At 39.3% G+C, this 26,507-nt stretch overlaps 1 protein-coding gene across 3 annotated transcripts in view; it reads left to right on the top strand.

Annotated features, from left to right (window-relative positions):
* Positions 1 to 26,507, top strand: part of LOC136876041 (pyridoxal-dependent decarboxylase domain-containing protein 1) — a 236,988-nt gene that overhangs the window by 158,114 nt on the left and 52,367 nt on the right. For all 3 annotated transcript variants that reach the window (XM_068228198.1, XM_067149657.2, XM_067149659.2), the window contains exons 13-14: positions 1,943 to 2,171; positions 23,247 to 23,399. In XM_068228198.1, coding sequence (XP_068084299.1) covers positions 1,943 to 2,171; positions 23,247 to 23,399 — 382 coding nt within the window. The remainder of the gene's footprint in view (positions 1 to 1,942; positions 2,172 to 23,246; positions 23,400 to 26,507) is intronic.

A 26,507-nucleotide genomic window follows, 5' to 3' on the forward strand; every position in this document is an offset into this window, starting at 1 on the left:
GAAAACTATAAAGCAATAACAAAGAAGGATTAACAAACACACACGATGGGAAAAGAAGATCGCGGCAATTCACTTTGACTGCTTGACTCACATAACAAGAACAAAAAACATAACAAATATCGAAAATGTGTCGAATCAGCGACAGTAGCAGCTCCTACAAAAAACACTAGTGTAAAACAATAACCGTGAAATAACGAACTCGGGCAAGACAAACACTGAATCACTTGATAACATCTCCTTCTTGTGGCTTATACTGTAGCCTGCTTAGCAATAAAGCAAGCACCTGATATCTTCTTCTTCTTCTTCTTCTTCTTCTTCTTCTTCTTCTTCTTCTTCTTCTTCTTCTTCTTCTTCTTCTTCTTCTTCTTCTTCTTCTTCTTCTTCTTCTTCTTCGTCTTTGCAATTTTGTTGGGCTCTGCATTTTGCCATTACCTAGATACTGTACTTGCATTATTATATATGTTTTTGATTTCTATTGGGTGTTTGCTTACTTGCATTCAAAAGTCATACGATTATGGTGGAAAGTTTGTGTGTATGTGAGATTTTGAGAGTTAATTCAACTTGTCGGATTTGAAAATAAGGTTTAGTATGTTGTGGAAAACACCTGATATAAAAAAATGCACTGCATTGGTTAAGTGGAAGTTCAATACTGAGAGTTCTAAGTGTTATTATAGACCATGGTTGTTTGATTTGGTCACCATGGGTTACTCAGAAGTGTTTTAGGTTAGTTGCGATGCCATTTTACCTTGAATTTTTTCCTCTCGAATGGCCTGTTGTGGTGTAAATGGCGGGAAGCTTAAAATGTCGCAAACGTAAAATGTATTAATACAGTGTGAGCGTAGGAAATCTCAGGGGACCAACAAAAAAATGTTGTAAAAGACGGGAAAACATAAATGCGGGGTAATACTGTAGTCCATTTCATCTGACAAGAAAATTCGCTCTTTCCATTCACATCAAGTGCTGAATGTTACAAAAATGTTGTATAGTTGTACACTGCTGTTTCATTTATTCATTAAGAAGGTTTTAAGATCCCTTTATTTTGGGATAGTTCTCAAAGTGGTATTTCATAAATAACACATCTTTTACATCAAGAGCTGTCAAAGAGTGACAATGAAGAAAACACCAAAGACTCTTCAGACGTTTAGACCTTTTATCCTGTCAGGGACAAATTGTTTTGGTTAGTTGTGTTTTACTTATATAACCCGTGTTTTTGTGCAGGGTTTAACTCTTAAGTCAAGATCACGTCTGAAGATGAAAAACTGAACATGTACTGATTAGTTTTAAAATAAATTAATGTTACTTTAATCTAAGAAAAATCGTAAGATTTTAAAGTGATGGAAAGCTGGAACTTCTCAAAACGTACAAGTTGGAATTTGTTATATATACTGCTTAGTCTCGTCGCCACAAGACCTATCTGTGTCGGTGCGACGTAAAGCCAATAGCATCTTCCATCATACTGCTTAGTCAATCAGCTCATCTCCTTACTCTCAAATTTTTCCACCCCAAAGTTTGCAACATTTTCATAACTCGACTATTTTGTCAGAAATCTCCCAGAACAATTATGGTCATATCCTTTGGATCTTCTTCAGTTCTCATATCAAGTAATCCTGGTGTAGGTACCATACTCTTATTGGGGTCATACCAAAGCTTTACACACCCTTTCCTTAATATTCATACTACAACCCCTAAATATCCTCATAACCATATGAAGAGATCTCTAAACATTATTTACAACCTTGTTAATATGATTACCCAAATGAAGATCTTTCCTTATAGGTTAATAATGAGCGAGTTACTTTCGCACCATCAACACAGTAATTAAAACTGAGAAGACTTTCTCTCTTGGTAAAACCAACAACCACATCATCCCATTTACTGTTATGTAGGTAAATAAATGATCAAATTGCCTAGTTATGTCATATTGTTTTTTTTTATTATTCAGGATATATTAACTGCTACAGTGGAGCACAAGGAAACATTCCAACGATTGGTAGCTGCTTCTCCACGGCTGCGTTTGGTGGACATGCCTGGGTGGGCAGGCCTTGGAGGAGTTCGGTACGTCCCTGAAGCCTGGGAACAACTTATGACGGATCAGGCCAAGGAGGAACTGAACCGACTCAACATGCAGCTGGTCGAGCAGCTCCGTAACACAGATGCTGCCTTCTCTCTAGGTGACACTTCTTATCTCTTAGTGTACATTTGTGGTACCAGTTGAGTCTTGGGGTATAGCTAGAGATGACTTTTCCGTTAATGCACAAAGTAGATTTTAAAACGGGAAAATCGGTGTTTTCAGTTAAACTTCTTGGCATTTTCGTAATTCAGCTCTCAAAATATCCTTCAGAAAAAAAGACATGTTTTTGTAGACAATTGAAGGGTCCTATCAGGCAAGTCATTATTGTAACATGAAAATAAAAAAAGCATTCACAATCTGCGTTTGCTTATGGCATACATATCTCTTTTAGCACGGTATGTGCAAAATCAGCATCGTTCATGGTCATTGCCTGCAAAACAGAAATAATGTCTAATTCTTCATCACAACTAAAACTTGCTTTTCACTACTCTCTGCAGTTTCCTGCAGTCCATTATTTAGATCCAAACAGGAACTGCAGATGTTATAAAGTTCTTACAAGTTTTCCATCATCGGTCATCTATGCAATATCTGCAGGATCACCACTTCTTGAAGGTGTCAGGTTTGTCAAGCTGTGTGATGCAGCATTGATCATCTGATATTTTATTTTAGGTTTCAGAGTAGCTCCGTGAGAAGCTTTCAGTAATTATTTTACTTGTCACTACGTTGCTCAGTTGCAACAACCTTGATTGTTTGTGCTTATCTGTCTTAGGCAATCCTCAAAAAATGGGACAGTAGGACAGGCCCTCCAGAAAATTAATTAAGTTATCAATACCGCTTCAGCAAAAATTAATTTATCTTCCTTAATATTCTGGGGGTGTGTAGAGCTAACCATTCTACCCCATTAAGTGCTGAGGTTATGGATAGTAGAAGCCTTTACATTCCACCCCTCCAAGGGCCTTCAAGGCCTGTATGGAGATGACTTTGCTAGTATTCTGGGGTAGCAATATTAGTGGAAGTAATCAACCCTGAAATTAATAGACTAAGTAAATCAACCCTGAAATTAATAGACTAAGTAAATCAACCCTGAAATTAATAACAGACTAAGTAAAGGTACAACATTTTATCATCAAGTCAGAGAGAACAAAATTAACATTATATAAACAGTATTTCATACCAGTTGTAACATATGGACTAGAAATGCTGGTAACTAATAAGAGACAAGATAGTAAGATCCAAGTAGTAGAAATGAAATTTTTTAGAACATCAGTTAAAAAGACAAGAAGAGAGAGAATTCAAAATATTAAAATCAGAGAAGAACACCTGCCTATGTGAGTCCCAGAGCACACTGACCCGGTGTGTAACATCTGGTATGGGTCCCAGCTCAGGGTTACAAGTGAAGACTTCAACGGCATCTGCGGTGGAGAAGGTGGACTTCGATACAGTGGAGATGGTGGAAGGGGAAAACCTGTAGCATCTGTACTCCAGAGGAGCGGCTACAAAAGGTATCTGACTCCATGTTAGGGGCGGCATAATTTTGAACCTGGCAATAGGTATAAAATGCCTAAGGGTGTGGTGAGCCCCTCATAACAATAGCCTATATGGATAAAGTAGATATGGTGCCTCGGAAAATGTTAGGGCATCCCCTACCGAAGAAAGTGGAGAGGAACCATATTGTCCTTACCCGGCTACAGCTGTATAAAGGGAAATGATGATGATGATGATGATGATGATGATGATGATGATGATGAGGAGGAGGAGGAGGAGGAGGAGGAGGAGGAGTATTGAACACGCAGAAAGCAAGACTGAGATGGTTTGGACATGTAAAAAGAATGGGAAAGGAACGGGTAACAAAAAGGTAATTGGACCAGTTGGAAGACTGAGAAGAAGGTGAATGGATCAGATTTGGAAGGACAGTAGAGAAAATGAATTGGATGTGGCGGAAGTAATGGAGGAGGAAAAGTGGAAAGACAGAAATGAGTGGAGGAGACTTGTTAACCACACCCGGGCGGCTGGAGTGGGACATTGATGATGATGATGATGATGATGATGATGATGATGATGATGATGATAATGAATATTCTGAAGAAAATAAACTCCAGCATTATGCTCACCAAATTCCTGACTGCTCAGTAACGTCACAACATCTCGTATCTGTTCTGTAACTACTTATTTGTACCAAAATGACCACCTTGTGAGAATGGACATGGAAAATAATAGTATTTACTATCCAGAATCTTCCTGAAGAGATGCTTTCATTTCCATGTATTAAAAAATTACTACTTGCTGTAAAGAACAAATTGTAGACAGGTGTTAGATGTAACAGCCTTGCCAGAAGTAGCTTTTGATAGAGACCATTGAGTACATACATACATAGTCATTATAGACTGTTATGCCTTTCAGCGTTCAGTCTGCAAGCCTCTGTGAATTTACTAAATGTCGCCACAATTCTCGATTTGCAACTAGTGTTGTGGCCTCATTTAGTTCTATACCTCTTCTCTTTAAGTTAGAAACCGAGTCTAACCATCGTCGTCTTGGTCTACCTCTACTTCTCTTACCCTCCGTAACAGAGTCCATTATTCTCGTAGGTAACCTATCCTCCTCCATCCGCTTCACATGACCCCACCACCGAAGCCGGTTAATGCGTACAGCTTCATCCATCGAGTTCATTCCTAAATTAACCTTTATCTCTGCATTCCGAGTACCCTCCTGCCATTGTTCCCACCTGTTTGTACCAGCAATCATTCTTGCTACTTTCATGTCTGTTAGTTCTAACTTAAGTTGGTCTGAAAACAGACCGATGTAAAGATAGTTTCGTCTGGCAGCTGACTTCCTTCTTACAGAATACTGTTTCTCGCAACTGCGAGCTCACTGCATTAGCTTTACAACACCTTGATTCAATCTCCCTTACTATATTTCCATCCTAGGAGAACACAGATTCCTATATACTTGAAATTATCTACCTGTTCCAGCTTTGTATCACCAATCTGACATTCAATTCTGTTGAATTTCGTACCTACTGACATCAATTTAGTCTTCGTGAGGCTAATTTTCATACCATACTAATTGCACCTATTTTCAAGTTCCAAGATATTAGACTGCAGGCTATCGGCACAATCTGCCATTAAGACCAAGTCGTCAGCATAGCCCAGACTGCTTACTACATTTTCACCTAACTGAATCCCTCCCTGCCATTTTATACCTTTCAGCAGATGATCCATGTAAACTACGAACAGCAAAGGTGAAAGATTACAGCCTTGTCTAACCCCTGTAAGTACCCTGAACAAAGAACTCATTCTACCATCAATTCTCACTGAAGTCCAATTGTCAACATAAATTCCTTTGATTGATTTTAATAATCTACCTTTAATTCCATAGTCCCCCAGTATGGCGAACATCTTTTCCCTCGGTACCCTGTCATATGCTTTCTCTAGATCTACGAAAAATAAACACAACTGTCTATTCCTCTCGTAGCATTTTTCAATTACCTGGTGCATACTGAAAATCTGATCCTGACTGCCTCTCTGTGGTCTGAAACCACACTGGTTTTCATCCAATTTCCTCTCAACGACTGATCGCACCCTCCCTTCCAGGATGCCAGTGAATACTTTGCCTGGTATACTAATCAGCGAGATACCTCGATAGTTATTGCAATCCTTCCTGTTCCCTTGCATATAGATAGGTGCATTTACTGCTTTTGTCCAATCTAAAGGTACCTTACCAACACTCCATGCTAATCTTACTACTCTATGAAGCCATTTCATCCCTGCCTTCCCACTATACTTCACCATTTCAGGTCTAATTTCACATATCCCTGCTGCTTTATGACAATGGAGTTTATTTACCATCCTTTCCACTTCCTCGAGTGTAATTTCACCAACATCATTTTCCTCCTCCCCATGAGCATGGCTGTTCGCAACACCACCATGATGGTTTCCTTTTACATTGAGAAGATGTTCGAAATATTCCCTCCACCTCTCCAGTGATTCCCTGGGATCTGTTATGAGTTCACCTGAATTACTCAAAACACTGTTCATTTCCTTTTTCTCTTCCTTCCTAAGATTACTAATTACTGTCCAGAAAGGTTTCCCTGCTGCTTGACCTAGTCTTTCCAGGTTATTACCAAAATCTTCCCACGACTTCTTTTTGGATTCGACAACTATTTGTTTCGCTCTATTTCTTTCATCTAGTACAAATCCCTGTCTGCCTCGGCCCTTGTTTGGAGCCATTTCTGATGAGCCTTCTTTTTACGTTTACAAGCTGCTTTCACTTCATCATTCCACCAGATATTCACCTTTTCCCATCTTTACACACAGTCGTTCCTAGGCATTCCCTTGCTGTTTCTACTACAGCATCCCTGTATGCCACCCATTCTCTTTCTATATCCTGAGCCTGCTTACTGTCCACTGTTCGAAACTTCTCACTAATCATATCCATGTACTTCTAATTTCCTCGTCCTGGAGATTTTCTACCCTCATTCGTTAGCAGACAGATTTCACTTTCTCTACCCTAGGCTTAGAGATACTTAGTTCACTACAGATCATATAGTGGTCTGTATCATCGAAAAATCCCTGGAAAACTCATACATTCCTAACAGATTTCCTGAATTCAAAGTCAGTTAAGATATAGTCTATTATGGATCTGGTACCCCTAGCCTCCCATGTGTTGCGGCGAATAGCCTTATGCTTGAAGAATGTATTCGTAACAGCTAAACCCATACTAGCACAGAAGTCCAGCAAATGCTTCCCATTCCCATTACCTTCCTTATCTTCCCCACATTTACCAGTCACCCTTTCGTATCCTTCGGTTGTATTCCCAACTCTCGCATTGAAATCGCCCATTAGCACTATTCTATCCTTGCTGTTGACCCTAACCACGATGTCACTCAATGCTTTGTGAAACTTGTCAACTTCATCCTCATCTGCACCTTCACATGGTGAATACACGGAAACAATTCTAGTCCTAATTCCTCCAACTGACAAATCTACCCACATCATTTACGTGCCTAACAGAAACTATGTTGTGTGCAATGGTATTCCTGATAAAGAGCTCTATCCCAGACTCTGACCTTCCCTTTCTAACACCCGTCAAGTACACTTTATAATCTCCTATCTCTTCCTCGTTATCTCCCCTTACCCGAATATCACTTACTCCTAGCACATCCAGATGCATCCTCTTAGCTGACTCAGCCAGTTCTACTTTCGTTCTCCCATAAGCCCCATTAATATTGATAGCTCCCCATCGAATTTCATTTCGTTCGCCAAGTTGTTTCCAAGGAGTCCCTCGCCTGTCAAATGGGAGTGTGACTCCGTTACTCCCATAGGTCCGAGGCTTGCTTAAAATGTTCTGAGCTCAGTAAATTCATGAAGCAGGATGCTACCCTACTTGCACATAGTCCAAGTGAGGATCTCTCCTCTAACGGGTTATGGACCACCGGTGAATTGTATAGTCCTAGCCGCCTGAGCACAAGGAGGGCCATGACTCAGAATATATCCGAGATGCCCACTCCCATTCCATAGCAACTGGTATCTCGATTCTCAGGACCACTTACTAGGCCACGCAGCCGTTGCCCATGGTTCACGAACTAGGATGTGACTACAGTAACCCACAAACATGAACCATGACCATTGAGTAGTAAGAAAAATGAAAGTAGGAAAAATAGTGAAAATGAAAGAAATAAGAGAAAAGAAAATAAAGATATGAAAATTAAAAGAGATGGAATTAAAAGAAAAGTTCCAAAATGAATTGAAACAACACATATACAGAACTGAGGTGGAGAGTGTGGGAGTGGAATGGGACATGTTCAGTAAAATATTATCTTGTAAACTGTGCAGAGAGTGCTTGTGGCAGAATAGCTGAAAGAGGCAAAGATAAAGAGACCCCGAGGTAGAATGAGAGGGCAAAGGAAGTAGTGAAAAATAAGAAACATAGCAATTGGGGAATAGGGATTAAATGGAAGAAAGAAGAAGAAAATATCGGGAAATGATAACAAGTGCAAGAAAGCAGTAATTAAAGAAAAGAAGACAACCTGGCTCGGACTCCTATTACTCGCCTCTTGTGACAGGCAGGGGATACCGTGGGTGTCATCCTACCACCCCACTTACAGGGGGTGAATATATGTGATAATTATCAAGGAATCGCACTCGCATCGCAGGTATAAACATATTTGAAAGGGTAGTACTGTAGAAGAGAATGAGAAGAAAGGTGAAGGACAATTTCAGAAAGAGCAATGTTTGTTTGTTTGTTTGTTTGTTTGTTTGTTTGTTTGTTTGTTTGTTTGTTTGTTCATTTGTCCAGCCCTTCTCCTGTTTCTATATGGGGTCAGGTATGAGGTGAGATGAATCTCTTGTGGCGGTTTTTTAGATGACCGGATGCCATTCATGACGTCAACCTCACCGGAGGAGTTAACGAGATGAAAAGAATGACATATGATAGTATGGAAGGGATGAAACCCGGTGCCGGCACGTAGCCTACTGCTGTCGAATAGCACCGAGGGGTCTGCTCAAGGTTTAACGTCCCCATCTGATGGAGGAATCACCATCAACAGCGTAATATGCCCTCGCTTCATACAAGCACAGCGGAGAGGTTTGGAATTTAATCCAGGCATTTGGCACGCAATCTAGTGATTAGAAATTGTGTACGACCACCTCTCCTACCCTGCCGGCCAACATTCTGATGGTGAAATTTTTTTTGACAAACGGGGCTCAAACCAGCTAACCACGGTGTCAGACTGTTTATACTTCAACGCCTTAATGATCAGGGCCACCAGGTAGGCTAAATATATCTCTGCTACATGTTTCCCGAGATATTCACTGGTTTTCTTTTTGTACACTGTTGAAACACATGTAAAATTGATGTCTGAACGCGAGATGTTTTGCCTTCTTTACAAGAAATGAACACTGTAGCATGTTTTACAGATGTCGAGTGTTTTTGGGTGGAATATTTTCTTTCCCATGACACCTGACAGTTACAAAACTTGCACATAATGGTACTGTTATTTGTGCAATAAACCTCATGCTTTTCTTACTGGAAAACTCTATCCCTTGCAGATATTTTATGGTTAGGCCCTTTGTAACATTTCAGATACACACACAACAGAATGCTTCCCTCTGTGTAGCAGGCGGCAAACAAAAGCCAGTTATGACATCATCTCAAAGAGTCTAGTCTTCCTTCAGCCAGCGATTATAAATTTCGATATTATCTGCATGCAATCTACAAACAATCAGTTGTTGACTATGAACTCATTACTATTGAAAAAGTCAGTTAAATTGTTTCAAAACAAAATATTTGGACATACTTGTCACTAATTGCTTCAAAAATCGCTTACTGTATTTCCTTGCATGTTAGACCCCTCCCTTTTCTTTTCATTTTTATAGCCGCAAAAAAATAGGGTAGGGGAATCTGAAATGTGATGGCTTCCCATTTCATGCAGTGAATACTTGATTTCTAGACTATAAATTGTCTGTGTGTGTGTATTCTACACTATTCTTTAATAAACTTTGTATTCTGAGTCTTACTAGCTATCCTCATTGAAAGGCAGTACTTCTGAATGAAAAAAAAGGAAATGATGGACACATGAATTTAGTTCTATATATGCTGTAAATATGTTTTATTTTTGTATTATGCAATATTAATTCAAAAGAATGGAAAATAACTTAATGCCGGCCATTTGTCTCTGTTGGTTGAACAGTAGGCCTATCACATAGTAAACCTCATCACTACTTTCATTTGAATTACCGTCATCTGTGCATCCAACTTCCCCGCTACTGGCATTATTGTCATCCTACACAGAATTTCTTTGACCATAACCACATGAACCTACCAGATTTTATAGGCCTCTTTTGCTTGTTAATTTCAGTTGTCATTTATATTATTCTGTCACATAGATATGTATCATTCTACACCACATTCTGTATATCTTTACTTCTTATAATTCGCAACTACATTTTTGACCTTTCATCGTCCACTACAATATAGAATAAATTATTTATTTATTTCTCTTTCTCCATATCCTTTTCATTTTGCAGTTTAGTGAGAGAGCTATCTCATAATTGTGAACATATGATTCAGGAAGAACTTCAAGAAGATAACTAGATTTGGTTGGGGAGGACATAGAATAAAAACCATGATTGACTACTTCTTGATTGAAAGGAAGAACTGGAGAGAATTTATGGATGAATAGTGTTTCCTGGAAGCATTTACAGTAATTGGGATTGTAGATTAGTTGTAGCCAAATTGAGAGTAGGAAAATTACCAAGAATAAATGAAAGAAAGGAGAAGAAAATTAAAGTGTGGAATCTGAAACAAAAAGAGAGATCAGGTAAACACTAGATTTGTGAAGGATGAAGGTGGCATAATATTAACAAAGGCAAATGAAATAAGAAATAGATGGAAAGTATGTTCAGAAGTTGCTAAACATGAGAACTAATGACAGTCATTCAATAGACCACAGGAAAGGCAACTAGTTGATGAAGAAATGGACAAAGAAATTACAGTGAATGAAATTGAAATGGCAGTCAGAAAGATGAAGAATACAAAAACTCCTGGAATAGATGAAATGGCAGTGGAGATGATAAAGGCAGCTGGAGCTGTAGACTTGCAGTGGACATATCGAGTTCTCAGGATTGTCTGGGAGATTAAGGAGGTCTCTGAGGATTGGCAAAAAGGAATAATCATCCCAATTTTCAAGAAAGGGGATAAGAAAGTATTGAAGAATAATGGTAATAATACTGAAAAGTAGGATAAGGTTGAGGGTTGACATTCAGATACAGGAAAATCAGTTTGGTTTCATAAGTGGAAGGTCAACATTAGAGCCCATTTTCATTATGAGACAACTAATGGAAAAGCAATGGGAGTATGGGAATGATATGGTGATGACATTCATTGGCATGACAGTGTCCCCAGGACTAAAGTTTGGGACAGACTGATGCAAAAAGGAATTGATAGAGATTAATAAAAACGATCATGGCATTGTACAAGGAATGTTGTAGTTGCATGCAAACACAAGTTGGCAGGACAAGTTGGTTCAAAATAACTAGTGGGCTGAGACAGGGAAGTGTTCTATCACAAATCCTGTTTACAGTAGTAATGGATGACAACATGAAAACACCAAAAGCAGGATATGAAGGAAGAGAAATGAACATCATGTTATTTGCAGATGATATTGTGATTTGGGGAGAAGATGACAGGAAGGTTCAAGAACAATTGGATGTAGTGAATGGGAAGATCGAAGAATGTGGATTGAAAATAAGTGTAGAAAAGAGTAAAAGTCTTGTTATGTTGTTAAGAAGTGAAAGGTCAGATTAGACTTACAGACATGCCCCTGGAAGTAGTGGAAACGTTCAAATACCTGGAGAGTGAATTAATGGAGAATGCTCGACTGGATGTTGAGATTAGTAAGAGGATTCAAGCGGGAACTTGTTTCTATCATAGTGTAAGAGACATGTTATGGGACAAAGATGTGCCAATGGAAGCAAAGGAAACGATGTACAAGATGTATTACATACCCATAACAACTTACGGAACAGAAACTTGGACAGTGACAAAGAAGGATGAGAGTCGAATACAGGCAGCCGAAATGAAGTTCTTGAGGAGTATGATACAGAAGAGTAGAAAAGACAAAATAAGGAATTAGAAAATCTCAGAAGAAATTGGAGTGGCAAAAATGAATATTAGAATAGAGAAGAGCCAATGAGTGATGAAAGAAAGCCATAAAAGATGATGGAAATGCAAATGCAAGGAAGGAAAGGCCATGGATGACCACAATTGAGATGGAAGGACACAATCCAACACAGTATTATAGAAAGAAACCTGGACTGGGGCGCAGTGTTGGAGGGGGATTGGTGGAAAGACCGAAGAAAGTGGAGAGGAACTATATTTGCCCCTACCTGGCTACAGCTCGATAAAGGGAAATGATGATGATGATGATGATGATGATGATGATGAATCTGAAACAAACGGGTGAGGGAGAAATTTGAAGAGGAAGTCAAGAAACTAGTTCTAACCTGAAGTTGAAGGAGTGGAAGAAGAATGGACTGAATTTAGGAAGACATTTGTAAATAGTATGGGCTGCATAGCCGACGCAGTAAGACCAAGCTCAGTTCACCCTGAAGGACGTTGGTTCAATTCCCTGTCAGAAAGTTGAAACATTAAGAAATGAGATTTCTACTTCCGGAGGTTCACTCAGCATACACCAAGAATGAGTACCAGGTTAATTCCTAGGGGCTAAGGTGGCTGGACGTTAGAGCTAACCACTCCACCCATAAGAGTTGAGGTTACAGACGGTGGAAGCCTCTACCTTCCACTGCTCCAAGGGCCTTCGTGGCCTGTACGGAGATGACTTTTTGCTTTATTTGTAGAGAGTGCTGGGAGAGCTTGTGGATGAATGAGTATGAAAAGAAACGAGAGAGACATCTGGGTGGAATGAGGAAGCTCAACAAGACAACATGGAAGGCTTGGATGCAGAAGAAAACAGATGAAATAGGGAGAATATAGGCCTAAGGAAGCAAGCAGAGGTGTACAAAGATATGGAAAAACAAAAGTGTTGGGAAAATTGGTGAGAGAACTAGAAGATGTAAAAGGCAACAAATAAGAAACTACATGGATTAATGCTCTGACTATTGTAAGTGTAATTATTATAGACAAATGAGGTGAGGTGTTTCGAAACACTTCTCAATCCACAGGCTGCATCACGGGTGGAAGAAACAGGAGATAAACTAAAGAATGGAAGTGGTGTCTCAAGAGAAATATCTGTTGAAAAAGTGGGAATTGCAAACAAAACAAAAAAATGCATTCTGGGAGAGCAGCAGAATGTAATGTGACCCATAGTTTGATTAATGCTGCAGGACCTATTGGAATACACTGGATATGTCAAGTAATAAAAGCAGTGTGGAAGGAAAAAAGGGTACCTAGAAAGTGGGGGAAAACGTGATATATTCCCGATCTTTAAGGAAGGCAACAAGAAAAGTTGTTGCAATGATAGAGGAGTTACATTAATCTCACATGCTGCAAACATTTGTAAAAGAGTCCCTTGAATGTAGGCTGAAAGAAATAGTTGAAGAAAATCTAGACTAGGAACGGCATGGTTTTTGAAGAAGCTCAACTGTGAACCTGATCTTCATTCAGTATAAGACGAGTGGTTGAGAAAAGTGGCAAGTTCAATAAAGAGGCTGGGATGAGCTTTGTCAGACTAGGTAGAGAGTTCAGAAAGTATTAAAAAGTAAAGAAGTTGGAGAGGAGTGGATAAAGCTGATCCAGTGAACGTAGAGTGAACACACAGTTTGAAGTAAAAACAGATCTCCTCTGCCACTTTTTTGTTCTTTGTTTTGATGGATGAAATATAAAATTTTTAAAAAAGTGAGAAATTAGCTGGAACCAGAAAGGATAAGAGCAGATCGTATAGTGGTATAGGAGGAGAGTCAGCAGCAGGTGTGAAGGGAGATTGATGTTCAGTAATTGAAGAGTGTGCAAGTTAGAGTGAAACTGTGGTGATAACAAGAAAGAACATGGCTGGAAGGGAGGAGAGCAGGAATGGTGTCACACGACTGGACTGTAACTCATGAAATTTCCAACAGAGTACAAGTAGCAGGAGCACAAGATATCTGCTTTGGAATGACCAGATACTTCGGATCCCACTGGTGTCTGGTTGGCCATTTTTGTTCTGTACTTAACATCTCTTCAACACGTACTAAATGTACGTAACACGACCTAATAGGTTGAAAGTCGCTTTCGATACAATGTAGTCATGAAAATTCAATATTCATTGTATACAATTATGTTATCGAGAACAGAGCAGATGTTGTACTTTACATACATAAAGCCATGGGAGGTTTTGGGATTGTGTATTACTGTTTTGGTCCTAATATAAGACTGGGAATTTCACGTTTTTGTGTTAAAATGTTATAGAAACCGCATTCATTTTATTTGTGTACATTACATTTAAAAACTTGTATCATTTTGCATTTATACCGACTTGTACAGTGAGCGCCCTTTCCAGCTGAGCTGAAGGTTACAAATAACCGGAAGTGTTAATGATATTTTTTCTCTTTCCAATTTGATTGTGATTAGTGACAGGCAGAATTGAATATAATGCATTCGAGAACTTGAGGATCGATACTTACATTCAAAACCATATTTTCGTGTTCAACATAACCTTTAAAAGTCGATGTAGGCCTAATCTACGTGGTACAAGATTTCCATAAACTGACTATGAACAGTATACTGGTGACTAAATTACAATGGAAGATAAAAACAATAAAAAAAAAGGGCATTTCACCATCATGTTGGTCGCTTTTGTATCCAATGTGCTTTATTTTATTAGATTAGAAAATTAAAAACTACTTGTGGTCGTTTGTTGCTTGGCTTGGCGTTATGAGTATTAGATTTTTCAAAGAGTTTGGCTGATCAAAGTTGCTAAAGTGAAAGAAGTTTTCAGAGGAAACTGACGAAATTTCCTCGGTAAAACTGAATGTAAAGTTTCAAGATTTTTAAGTCGCATACCGGTAATTAATGTTTGAAACAGGCCTTGTGGTCTAACTTGCCTGCCTCTCACCCGGACGGCCCGGGTTTGATTCTTGGCCAGGTCAGGCATTTTTTCCTGGATATGACGGCTGGTTCCAGGTTCACAGGTTCACTCATTCTACGATTACCTTTAATTGAGGAGCTATTTAATGGTGAGATGGCGACCCCGGTCTAAGAGTCAGGAATAACAGCCGAGAGGATTTGTCACATTGAACCTGTGTCACCTCGTAATCTGCAATCCTTCAGACGGAGCAACTGTCAGTTGGTAGCCGGAAGGCCCATTGGGGCTGTAGTTTGGTTTGGTTGTGGGGGTGTTTATAAGATTATAAGTATACAAATTTTATTTTTGTGATGTTTAGCCAAATCGTTGATGGTTTATTCATTCCCGTATTTTCTGTTTTCCCGTGTTCTACGTTTTTTTCCGTGGTTGCTCCAAAAATGGAGAATCAAAGTTCCAGTGTATTATGGCTAATACCGGTATATATAAATGTAGTCTATTCTAGTTAGGCTACTCATATCACGCCATTCATTACATAGATTAGAAAATTAAAAACTACTTGTGATCGTTTGTTGCTTGGCTTGGCGTTATGAGTATTAGATTTTTCAAAGAGTTTGGCTGATTCTTGGCCAGGTCAGGTTAATATCAGGAAGGGCAAACGGTTGTAAAAACTGGCTATGAAGATTTGTCTCGCTTCAAACTCGACCCCGTGCAGAGAAGGGATAAGAGCATCTTATTATCATATTATGCAATATTGATACAAAAGAACTTCCCCGACTCCTTGGCTGAATGGTCAGCGCTGAAGCCTTCGGTCCAGAGGGTCCCGGGTCGGAGATTTTAATCACATCTGATTAATTCTTCTGGCTCAGGGACTGGGTGTTTGTGTTTGTCCCAGCACTTTCCTCTTCATACTCAGAAAACACACTACACTACAACCACCACAGAAACACGCAATAGTGATTACATCAGGAAGGGCTTCCGGCCATAAAACAGGGCCAAATCCTCATGTGCAACACAGTTCAAACCCGCGACCCCACAAAAGTGGGAAATGCAGTAGAAAAAAAGAAGAAGATACAAAAGAACTTAATGGCCAGTCATTTGTCTCTGTCAGTTGAGCAGTAGGCCTACCACACAGTAAATCTGATTAAACCTGATTACTGCTTTAATTTGAATTATTGTCTTGTGCCATCAAATTCCCTGCTACCGGCATATCGTCATTCCAAGTGACGTCATCTTCACTGCCATCTCGTCAGCCATGCACTGCAATCGAGACGGAGAACATTCGAGGTCTCGTCTTTTTGAACCTTTTCAAAATAGTTTATTTCCCAACTATATATTCCAAACAGTGTGAATCTATTCCCAAATGGTTTCTGGAGATGGTCTCTGATATTCCCAGTTGGTGTATGTGTAGCAGAAGCCACTCCTGAATAAAGCCATGCTGTATAAACCGTGTCAAACCTCCAGATGATAACTAGCGTACGTTACGAGTTGTATTTCCGAATGTAATGCATAGTGACTGGAAGCATTCTTTTGATAATTGAGGCTGTTGAAAGCCAGACTCTTATTTTTAAGTATATTTCATGCTTGTTCTCTATATTTATCACATCAGGATTTACCTAAACAGCTGTAAATGAGATAAGAGAGACCGCGTTGTTTAGGTTAGGTATGCTCTCGCCTGGATTGTGCCAAAAGTTCCACAACAGAAGGAATAAAAGTAAATAACAGGAAAGTTTGCCACATTTATGGATATCTACAGGTGTGGCAGTGATGCGTTTTATTGCCATAATGTTTAAATTCGTACGTTCATGTCTGTATGTTTTAAAATTAATGCATACCCTAGTATGTTTTGTTTGGCGTCTCCCAAAAATCGTTAAAAGTAACTGGGGACATAAAATCAATTCAGTAAAACCTCGTTAATTCGAAGTCGTTGGGACGATAAAATCAGACTTCAAATTACGCGAACCGCCAACTCGTAATTGAGGAATGGTAACCATTGCCGTGTCGCAAAACATTCTGAGACCCGTTACTGCATGCAATTAACTTTGATTGACAGTTTAAACATTGCAGATGGCATGGACAAACTATCTCCAAAATGTACCCAACAAGATGCATTTACAGTATTCAAATAATGCTCTTGGATAACTCGCTGGCAAATATAACCTCACACAACAAAAGAAAAACAAAAAAGCATGAATAAAAGCTGAAGAGAAATGTAGGCTTAATTTTATGGATTACTGTATTGCTTGCATTTTTTAGATGCCTTGTACTTGCATGGAAAATGCCCGACACCCTTAAAACATCATGGCTTATCAAACTTTCCTATGATGAAGGGGAGGTCTCTCGCTTCCATGTGCAATGCAACCAAATACTTTAAGTATTTGTTGCAACTCAGTGCAACGACCCCACCCTTGTATGACTTCCCATCTGGCACCTTTCTCCTTTAAAACCATAAGTTGGTTTGGGCTCGGCATTTAAAAAAAAGCAAAGCAGTTTCATCAGCATTGACAATATTGTTCAGTGCGTACAAATTGGTTATACGAGTTTATTTGCCAACTGTCAGCATCACCAGCGTTCGCGGATTCTGCTTCTCCGCACACTGCCTGCTGCGTGATATTGTGGTGTTCCTTAAAACACTGAATACAAAAGAATTACAATTTCACTCGAACTTAGCAAGTATGAAGTACACTGTAGACACACAGAAGTGTGCGAGAGTGCGGAAAGCTAACCCTGCACGGTCCAAAAGACACGTTCTGTCATCAAGCGTTCAGCATACCCATGACTAAGAAGGATCTATCCAGTGAACTAAACATAATCCGCAGTATAGCAAAATTCAATGGCTTCGATAGCCATTTCATAGAAAGCGTAAAACATAAATTTCGCCCTGAAACAACACTCAAGAAAGAAGTACCTAAATATGAATCTTTCTCTACCTTCACTTTTAACAATGAAATTCACAAGATTACTAATATTTTTAAGAAGAAAGACATTAAAATAGCCTTCAAAACCAATAATAACAGTATGCACATTTTACATAACACGTCACATATCAACAAGGTCAGCAGTTTATCAAAATTGGGTGTTTACAGGTTCGAATGTAATTCTTGCAATAATATTTCGTATGTAGGGCAGACTGGGAGAAATTTTAATATAAGATACCATGAACATATCATTGCAACCAAATATAATAAATTTTCAGCTATCAGCCAACACATGGTTGATTACAATCATAATTTCACGAATATCGAACAGGACGTGGAAATCCTGGAAATAACAAACAAAGCTTCTTTACTCAATATAATGGAAAAATACTACATACACCTAGGTCACTACTTTAATGCCAATTATAACCTCAATGAAATCATGGAGAAATCCAAAATTTTATTTGATTTATTTATTACTTTTCTCAGAAAAAATAATTTGGCTGATTAAAAATTGTTTCTAATGTTAATTAAATGTTTTTCGTCAAAACAATTGCCATCATTCCCACATTCTTCGGCCCCGCCTTTAGTCACTCCCCTATCCCCCCCTCTCTATCTCTCCGCACCTTTACCCTACGCTACCTGCTCTACCTGGTAGCTCCTCCCCTCACCTATCTTCCTCCCCTCGTACCTTCCTTGTCATTTCCAACACATCCTCACTCCAGTTGCACACCACCGTTCAAGCCGATCACATTGCCGTGCCAGGTGAGTATTCTTTTTTTCCCCCCCCTCCCTTTTCTTTTTCTTTTGAGAGCTTTGCGTTAACTTCAACTTTCTTTTCTCATCATCAGGTTCGATTTGATTCCATCTTGGATTGAGAATTCCACCTTTTACCATATGCAGAACCTTATATATCACAAGAAGCTACTTATATCCAGCCTGTATACATCTTTTTCTGCACCATCATGAACTATATTACATTTGGACTTCGAGCAAGCTATATATACCCTTTGCACCAATGTTGGGTACAAAATAAATAATCAATCTCTTGACAGAAGGTGCAGTTGAGCTGTAGAATTCACTGGAAGCAATTCATGTATTGTTCTCAGACTGCTATGAAAATCTATACTTTTATTATTATGCAATATTTAATGTTCATGTAATATCTTAATCACCATTGTAAAATCGATGTGATAGATAATTTAACTACCGGGAGAGTTGGCCGTGCGCATAGAGGCGCGCGGCTGTGAGCTTGCATCCGGGAGATAGTGGGTTCCAATCCCACTGTCGGCAGCCCTGAAGATGGTTTTCCGTGGTTTCCCATTTTCGCACCATTTTCACACCTTAATTAAGGCCACGGCCGCTTCCTTCCAACTCCCAGGCCTTTCCTATTCCATCGTCGCCATAAGACCTATCTGTGTCGGTGCGACGTAAAGCCTGTAGCAAGCAATAATTTAACTATATTTATAGATTTACTGGCAACTTATGTACACTAAACGTGGACATTTTATTTACTATTTTAAACTAATTGATCGGTACCACGACATTTAATCTCATATAACATTTCATGCATTTAACCCTATTTTACAATGATATTTTTGTTCACTTTATTAATTTTATTGCTTCGCAAGAAGATATTGTTCCAGGACATTCGACATATAAGTGTAATTTATTTAGGCTGATGATGACCCAAATAGGGTCGAAACTAGTCCCTAACAATGCATTATGATGTAAACATAGGCATTGCAATTAATATATAGTATTGAATAGGTGGAATAAAGCATTCTGTTTAACTAAATTAAGGTTTCCACCTATTCAGTACTAATATGTATTTACAATGTTATAAATTACATGGAACTAGTTTCGACCCGCCTAGGGGTCATCATCAGCCATATTAAAGCATACATAAGTATTTTTTCGACTCCTAAAAACATGTTATTTTTAATTGTAATAATCGTATGGATTTTATAATTTATAAAGTGAAGTTTGGTAATGAGATGAGAAATGTTAGTATGGTACAGGTGAGTAGTAAATAATAATATATATACAAACAAGTTTGGAACAAAGTACTAGTGGGGTGCTTCAGCCTTCAGCCCCGCCTTAAAAGCTCCCCACCCCCACCTCACCCCAAGCCACCCCCACTCTTCCTAACCCCCTCCTAACCCGCACGCGCCTGCCCTCCTCTCTGCCCACACTTCTCTCCCCGCCACCAATCGCACACCATCAGCTATACTACACACACCGCAGCGCGAGGTAAGCGTCCTTTCACTTTATGTTAACCTTATCCTATCTCCATTTTTTGTTTTTACCGACTTTCTCCATTTAAACAGGTCCAATTTGGTTTCCGCTAAGAACTGAGAATCAATATATCCACGCGCAGTTTCCACCTTCTTCTCAACCAGAAATTCAAAAACAACTTCACGTCCAACAATCAACAACGCAACTGACCAACACAGCTTTAATACACCAAATACCTAATTTCTCCGCTTAAGTGATCAGTGTCAAGCCAACTCGACATTAAAAGAGTATCACTCTTTACTCTCCAGACTTTGTACATACTTGTATATATGTTTATATGTGTTATGTTACATTGTTTCTTTAGTACGAGGACTACAGACATCCACGAGGTTATATTTTACAACTCTAAGCACCCCACTAGTACTTTGTTCCAAACTTGTTTGTATATATATTATTATTTACTACTCACCTGTACCATACTAACATTTCTCATCTCATTACCAAACTTCACTTTATAAATTATAAAAATCCATACGATTATTACAATTAAAAATAACATGTTTTTAGGAGTCGAAAAAATACTTATGTATGCTTTAATATGGCTGATGATGACCCCTAGGCGGGTCGAAACTAGTTCCATGTAATTTATAACATTGTAAATACATATTAGTACTGAATAGGTGGAAACCTTACTGTGTTACTATTCATATGTTATTCTCAGTTCAGTACGGACCAACAACATGAAATTCATAACCCTTGATAACTAAATTACACGCGTTCTATCATGACGCGGATAAATTTTGAATTTCAGTTACTCTGTATAATACTATATTTTTAAAATGTAAAGGAAGATTTTAATTAAATGTCTGAATTTCGGTAATAGGACCGACATTGTTCTTCGAATTATCCGTATTTCAAATTAAATAATTTATATAACATGCAAAATTGTACCTAATGTTTCCAGGAACGAGACTTTCTTTGAATTAGGCGGGATTTTGAATTATCGAGGTTCTACAGTATTAGTATTACGCGTTGGGGAGTAAAACACTCATTGTAATTGGACAGTTTTTATCACGTTTTAAACCTACTTCTCTCCAAGAAATACCTATATTGGCCCGAGTTACGAGATATTAAAGGATCACTTTGTTAATGATCTCGCTTGCTATATTAATAGCAACAACCGCGAATATTTCTCAATAAAGTAAACTTGTTTCCTCATCTTGAGGTGCTGCAACTCTTTTTAGACACACCCCCAGTGGAGGGGAGTTACGTGTACCATTTTTACTGCATATCAACCTTCCTGCCATTCGTAAATCTCTGGCAGTGCACTACTGGAAATCAAACTCAGACTCCCAAGAATGGCAGCTAATTGTGCTAACCATTACGCTGGCGAACATTCTTAACTACGAAACACAGATGTATCGCATGACTGACGCGTGTTTTTATCGCGTTGGCCATACGGATGAAACTATTCACAAATCTGTGCGATGTCATCAGAGCTGCAATAAGTCTTGTACCCACCTCGAAGCGGAATCGTTGTTCTTCTCTGATTAATTATGTTGGGGGGTCTTGTATGCGAGATTTATTTTTTTCATTTTCTTCATCTCAAAAAAAACCACGGAGGGTCTAATACATGAGTAAATATGGTATATACACAGCAACAGAAGATGCAAATAACTTCTCATTACTGTCAGCATTTACATCATTTTGGACTGAACCACAGAAGGAGATCTAGATTTTGTATGCATTGCACTGCTTCAGGCGTTGCTGAATGAAGGTCTTCCACGCTTCCAAGGAATGCACAAAGTGGATTATCTAACACTAAGATGATATAAAGAAGCTCTATTTTGTTCCCATCCTCAAGTATGGAGCTGAAACATGGGAGGAAAGCAGACTCCAAGGAATGGAAATAAATTTTCTAAGAAGTGCATTAGGAAAAACTCAAAGATCTGCAAAAAATGAGGAGATAAGGAGATAAAGTGGTTTGGTCACGTGCGAAGGATAGAGGAAACAAGCACTCAAAAAGTAATGTTCAAGTGGGGGACCTTGAGGTAGATGAATGAAAGAGCGGTAAAACAGACATAAGTGGAGGTCGCTGATTCATTACCCTATCCAACAAGACGAATAATAGGAAGATGGAATAAGAAGAAGAAGAAAAAAGAATATTGATATTACATGCACGGGATAAAAGTGATTTGTGATGATATTCTTATAGGAACGAAACGTGTCATTCTGTTTTTCCAAGCATTTTCTAATATATTTTGTTATTAATAAAAGTGATTTCGTTTAAAAAAACAGAAATTATGCTAACTCAACTTCCGCTTGCAAACAAAATTAATCTGGGAGACCAAGAAATAAAAATTGTAGAAAAATTTAAATATTTAGGTGAAATAATCACATATAACCTGAACGAGAAACCAGCATGGCAAAATAGAATAGATAAACTGGTTACAGCACAGCGTGCTACCAAGAATACATATAATAAAAAGTGTCTCTCCAAATTGAAACACTACAAAACAGTCACCCAGCCACAAATTACATATGCATGTGAGACATTCAAAATAACAAACACAGTTGCAGTAGATAGAGTACTCAAGTTAGAAAGGAGAATAGTGAGGATCTCTTTAAATAAAAATTATGAAGTAAACAGAGTCTGGAGACTAGCTTCCAATGAGACAGTTTATAAAGAAATAGAACCTGTGACTGGCACAATGAAAAAGAAACGAATATCATTCTTAGGCCATCTAATACGGTCACCAGAAAATAGAATCAGCAGAAAAATTATGGAAGAGTAAGAATAATATTAGATGGATCACAGAACTTAAAGAAGACATGAGAGAGTTGCATATTACAATAGAAGATTTAAAATACAAAACCAATACACTCAAAATATTGAAAGATAAACACACTAGACTACAGACAAAAATCAACAAGCAGAGAATAGAAAGAGTGATTCCAGAAGCAGAAAGAAAATTACGTTCAGAAAGGATGAAACAGTATTCGGCTGACAAAAAGAAGAAAAACCTCCATAAACCTGACTAAGTAGTCCTATGTTGGCTAAAAAATTTAAAAAAATAAAAGTGATTACTCTTGCAAGTATTTTGAAGTGTTTTCTTCTATCCGCTCAACAGTTGCGATCTAAATTTTGAACTCCTCATCAGTTTCTCTGTCCTGGCAATTGGTTACTCCAGATACTTAAAACTCTCAATCAGTTGCTGTCCTCCCAGCATGATTCATGTTATATCTACTTACTTCCTCTTCCCTGAATATTGTGTGCATTTTTTGGAAATGAAAAAGAAAATGGTGACAATATGATTGGATAATTCATAAATCTAACCTATAGCAGTTCCGTTCTCTCAAGCTCATTGGTCCCTCAATCAGTGTTGATAAAGATGGGAAGCAGAAACAAGCTCGTTGGAGATGGTCCATGTCCATGTTTGTCCTCATCTCCTACTTCTGTCCCACACTGAACTGCCTAACCTATGTATTGTTGTGTTACTTGCAGGTGAAGGAGCTGATGGGCTGGTGTGTGTGCGCTTTGGGATGGTGACTGCAGAAACTGATGTAGAGGAACTCCTTGGTCTAGTAGTGACTGTTGGGCGTGAAGTGGAAGAATCTTCACGCTTTTTAGAAACTATGACTGAAATAGTAAAGAAAGGTAGGAACATTCTTATCATCTTTAGCATCATTAATACATGAAGCTATGACAAATGATTGATGATGTGTATGCAATTACTTTGCTTGAGAAAGTGCCATCGAATGTGATTATCTACACTAAGATTATAAAGAGAAAAGGTTCACTAGTTTGTATGCGATGGTTGATCTCGGGAACAACGTAACTGATGCCTGTAATTCTTTCACTATGGGAAGGCTCATTTTTCCAGGTTGTTATTGGCTATATATAATTATGCTAACTTATCTGAGGAACAGCCAGTTTTTTATTTATTTTTTTTTTATTTTTTTTTATTATTAGACCAAGTTGGGGATAAAAACTGCATCTGGGATTCTTAAAAATGGTTATGCTGCCTGACCTCTTAGTCCTGTTACAAAACGGAGCTCACCAGGTGTACCTAAAATTCATTTCTCTGCAAAAAAAGTAAATGTGCAGTTTGTAACTTGAAAACTGCTGTCTGTGTTTTGGTGCTTGCTTTATCCAATAAAAGCCAAACAAAGAGGTGAACTGTTTAGTCTTGGAGCATATACACAGAATTCAGAATTAAATTTCATCTAAAAAATATGCATATGCAGTTTCTTGGCCTGAAAATTGCACTTTCAAGGTGTTAATCTCTTATAATGCGACTAGTCAACGTCCTTATGGAACTCGGTGCTTTCACCATGTTAAATGAGCTTTTTGAGCATGCACCGGTTTTCTGTAGTTTCCCATTTTCACTTTCACACAATTGCCGGGTCAGTTCATATTCATAGGCCGCAGCCAATTCCTTCCACCTCAGTACCCTATTCCATTTATCGTCACTAATTTCATCCTCTGTAGCTCCACAACTTGAGGAAAGGACATCCAGCTGTAAAAACATGCCTTGTAAGTTCATCTCATCTCATCAAGAAACGGGACTAACAGGTAGATACACCAAGAAGACATTGTGCTGGATTAACGAACGTTGGTAGATGAAAGAAGGCGTTGATTCAAATTTCCCGCAAATCACATTGAGGTGGTAGTAGCGGCCCCATGACTTTGCACATCAGGCTGCACTGTACAAGAGCGTTAGTCACCTGTGAGATCAGACGGAGTGACTGTGAGTGGGTTGAGAATGCCTTTACGACGACGAAAAGGCCAGTACCAACAACTCACTGTGGTTGAAGGAGGCTGTATAATAGGGCTGCGTGAAGGTGGATTTTCCTTCCACGCTATTGCACAATGGCTGGGCTGGAATGTCTCCACTGTGTATGCGTGCTGGCAGCAGTGGTACGCTCGCAAGATGACTGGGCTCCGGACGTCCTCATGGCATCACCGAGAGAGAGGATCACCGCATTTCACGTATGCCTGTGGCGGACTGCGTCTGCAGCAGCAATTTGAGCGGCAGTTGTCACCACAGTGACGCAATGAACTGTTCGAAATCGGTTACTTGGAGGACAGCTGAGCCAGATGTCCTGTGGCGTGCATTCCACTTACCCCAAACCATTGCCGTCTGTGACTTCAGTGGTGTCAAGCAAGAGCTCATTGGAGGATATAGCGGAGGTCTGTTGTGTTTTCCGATAAAAGTTAGTTCTGCCTTGGTGCCAGTGATGGCTGTTTGATAGAAAGAGGCCAGGTGAGCGCCTGCATTCCACCTGTCTGTAGCGTCGACACACAGGACCTACACCGGGAGTTTTCGTCTGTGGAACAATTTCCTTTGACAATAGGAGCACTCTCATGATTATTGCACGCACCCTGACTGCAGATGTGTACATCCTTCTGGTGATTTGACGTGTTGTGCTGCCATTCATGAACAGCATTCCTGGGGGTGTTTTCCAACAGGATAATGCATGCCCCCATGCTGCTGTTGTAACCCAACGTGCTCTAGAGAGTCTTGACATGTTGCCTTGGCTTGCCCGATTCCCTGATCTGTCCCCAATCGAGCACATATGGGACATCATTGGACGACAACTCCAGAGTCATCCACAACCAGCATTAATTGTTCCTGTATTGACCGACCAAGTGCAACAGGCATGGAACTCCATCCCACATGCTAACATCCGGTACTTGTACGACACAATGTATGCACATTTGCATACCTGCAGTCAGCAGTCAGGGGATTACACCGGTTATTAATGGACCAGCATGGCACATTTGGTATGGTTTTTCTTGCACGGGTTTTTCTTTAGTCTTGTACCTTTAATCGGTTAAAAATGTTACTTCGACAAATATATTGCCAACATTTCCGTATACTACATTCCTTCACGGTGTTTGGATTTTTTTTCTCCGTCAGTGTAGATTGACATTGTAGACACACAAATTGGACACCATTTGTACCAATCCGTCTTCAAAATGTCTACCGTTAGCTCGCACACAGACATGGAGTCTGTTTGCCAGTCATCCATTGTAGGATTCCGCTGCTTCTGCCACCAAGAAATGCTTTGAACTTTCAATCATAGGGTGTCTTTTCTTCCAGATCATTCCCTCTAGCTTTGACCAGTTTGAAGTCCAGGGTATTGAGATCGGGGCTATCAGAAGGCCACTCAGCATTGGAGATGAAGTCTGGTACACAGGCCTGCAACGCGCTGGAAGGCCCGGGACTACTTATTTAACATGAGGGTGATTGAAGTCCTTCATGGGAGAGTCCAGAACAGTCTTCATGTACTATCTGATGCTTTTTTTTTTACACCTTTTTTTTTTTTTACAAAAATGGAGCCTGGTGGGGCCCTCAGAGCTCACCCCCTATCCAAATCGTGACTGAGGAGGGGTAGCGATCCTCTGGACCTTAGAAACGTTCTTGAATGCTACTCGAGAACTTGCCACTTATACCTTGTTGCTCTGGTAGTCAAAGCGTTCTTCAATGCTGAAGGCCTTCTCGTCGGTGAAGAGAATTCTTCGATGCCCATTGTTGGCGTATCACTGCACAAGCTGCCTTGATTTGTTTCCTCTGCTGCTTCATCTGCAGAGTCAGAAAATGTCCGGTGCTCCGCCGATAAGCTCTAAGCCTAAGGTGTTCAGAAACTACCCTGGATATTGATTGTAGTGAAATTTTGAGCTCCCACGTCTCAGTAGGTGACTTCCAAACCCTGTGCAAGACAAGTACAGCTATGCTGTTTTCATATTCACCCCATCCAT

Source organism: Anabrus simplex, chromosome 6 (assembly GCF_040414725.1).
Source record: "Anabrus simplex isolate iqAnaSimp1 chromosome 6, ASM4041472v1, whole genome shotgun sequence".
NCBI classification, from domain to species: Eukaryota; Metazoa; Arthropoda; class Insecta; order Orthoptera; family Tettigoniidae; genus Anabrus; species Anabrus simplex.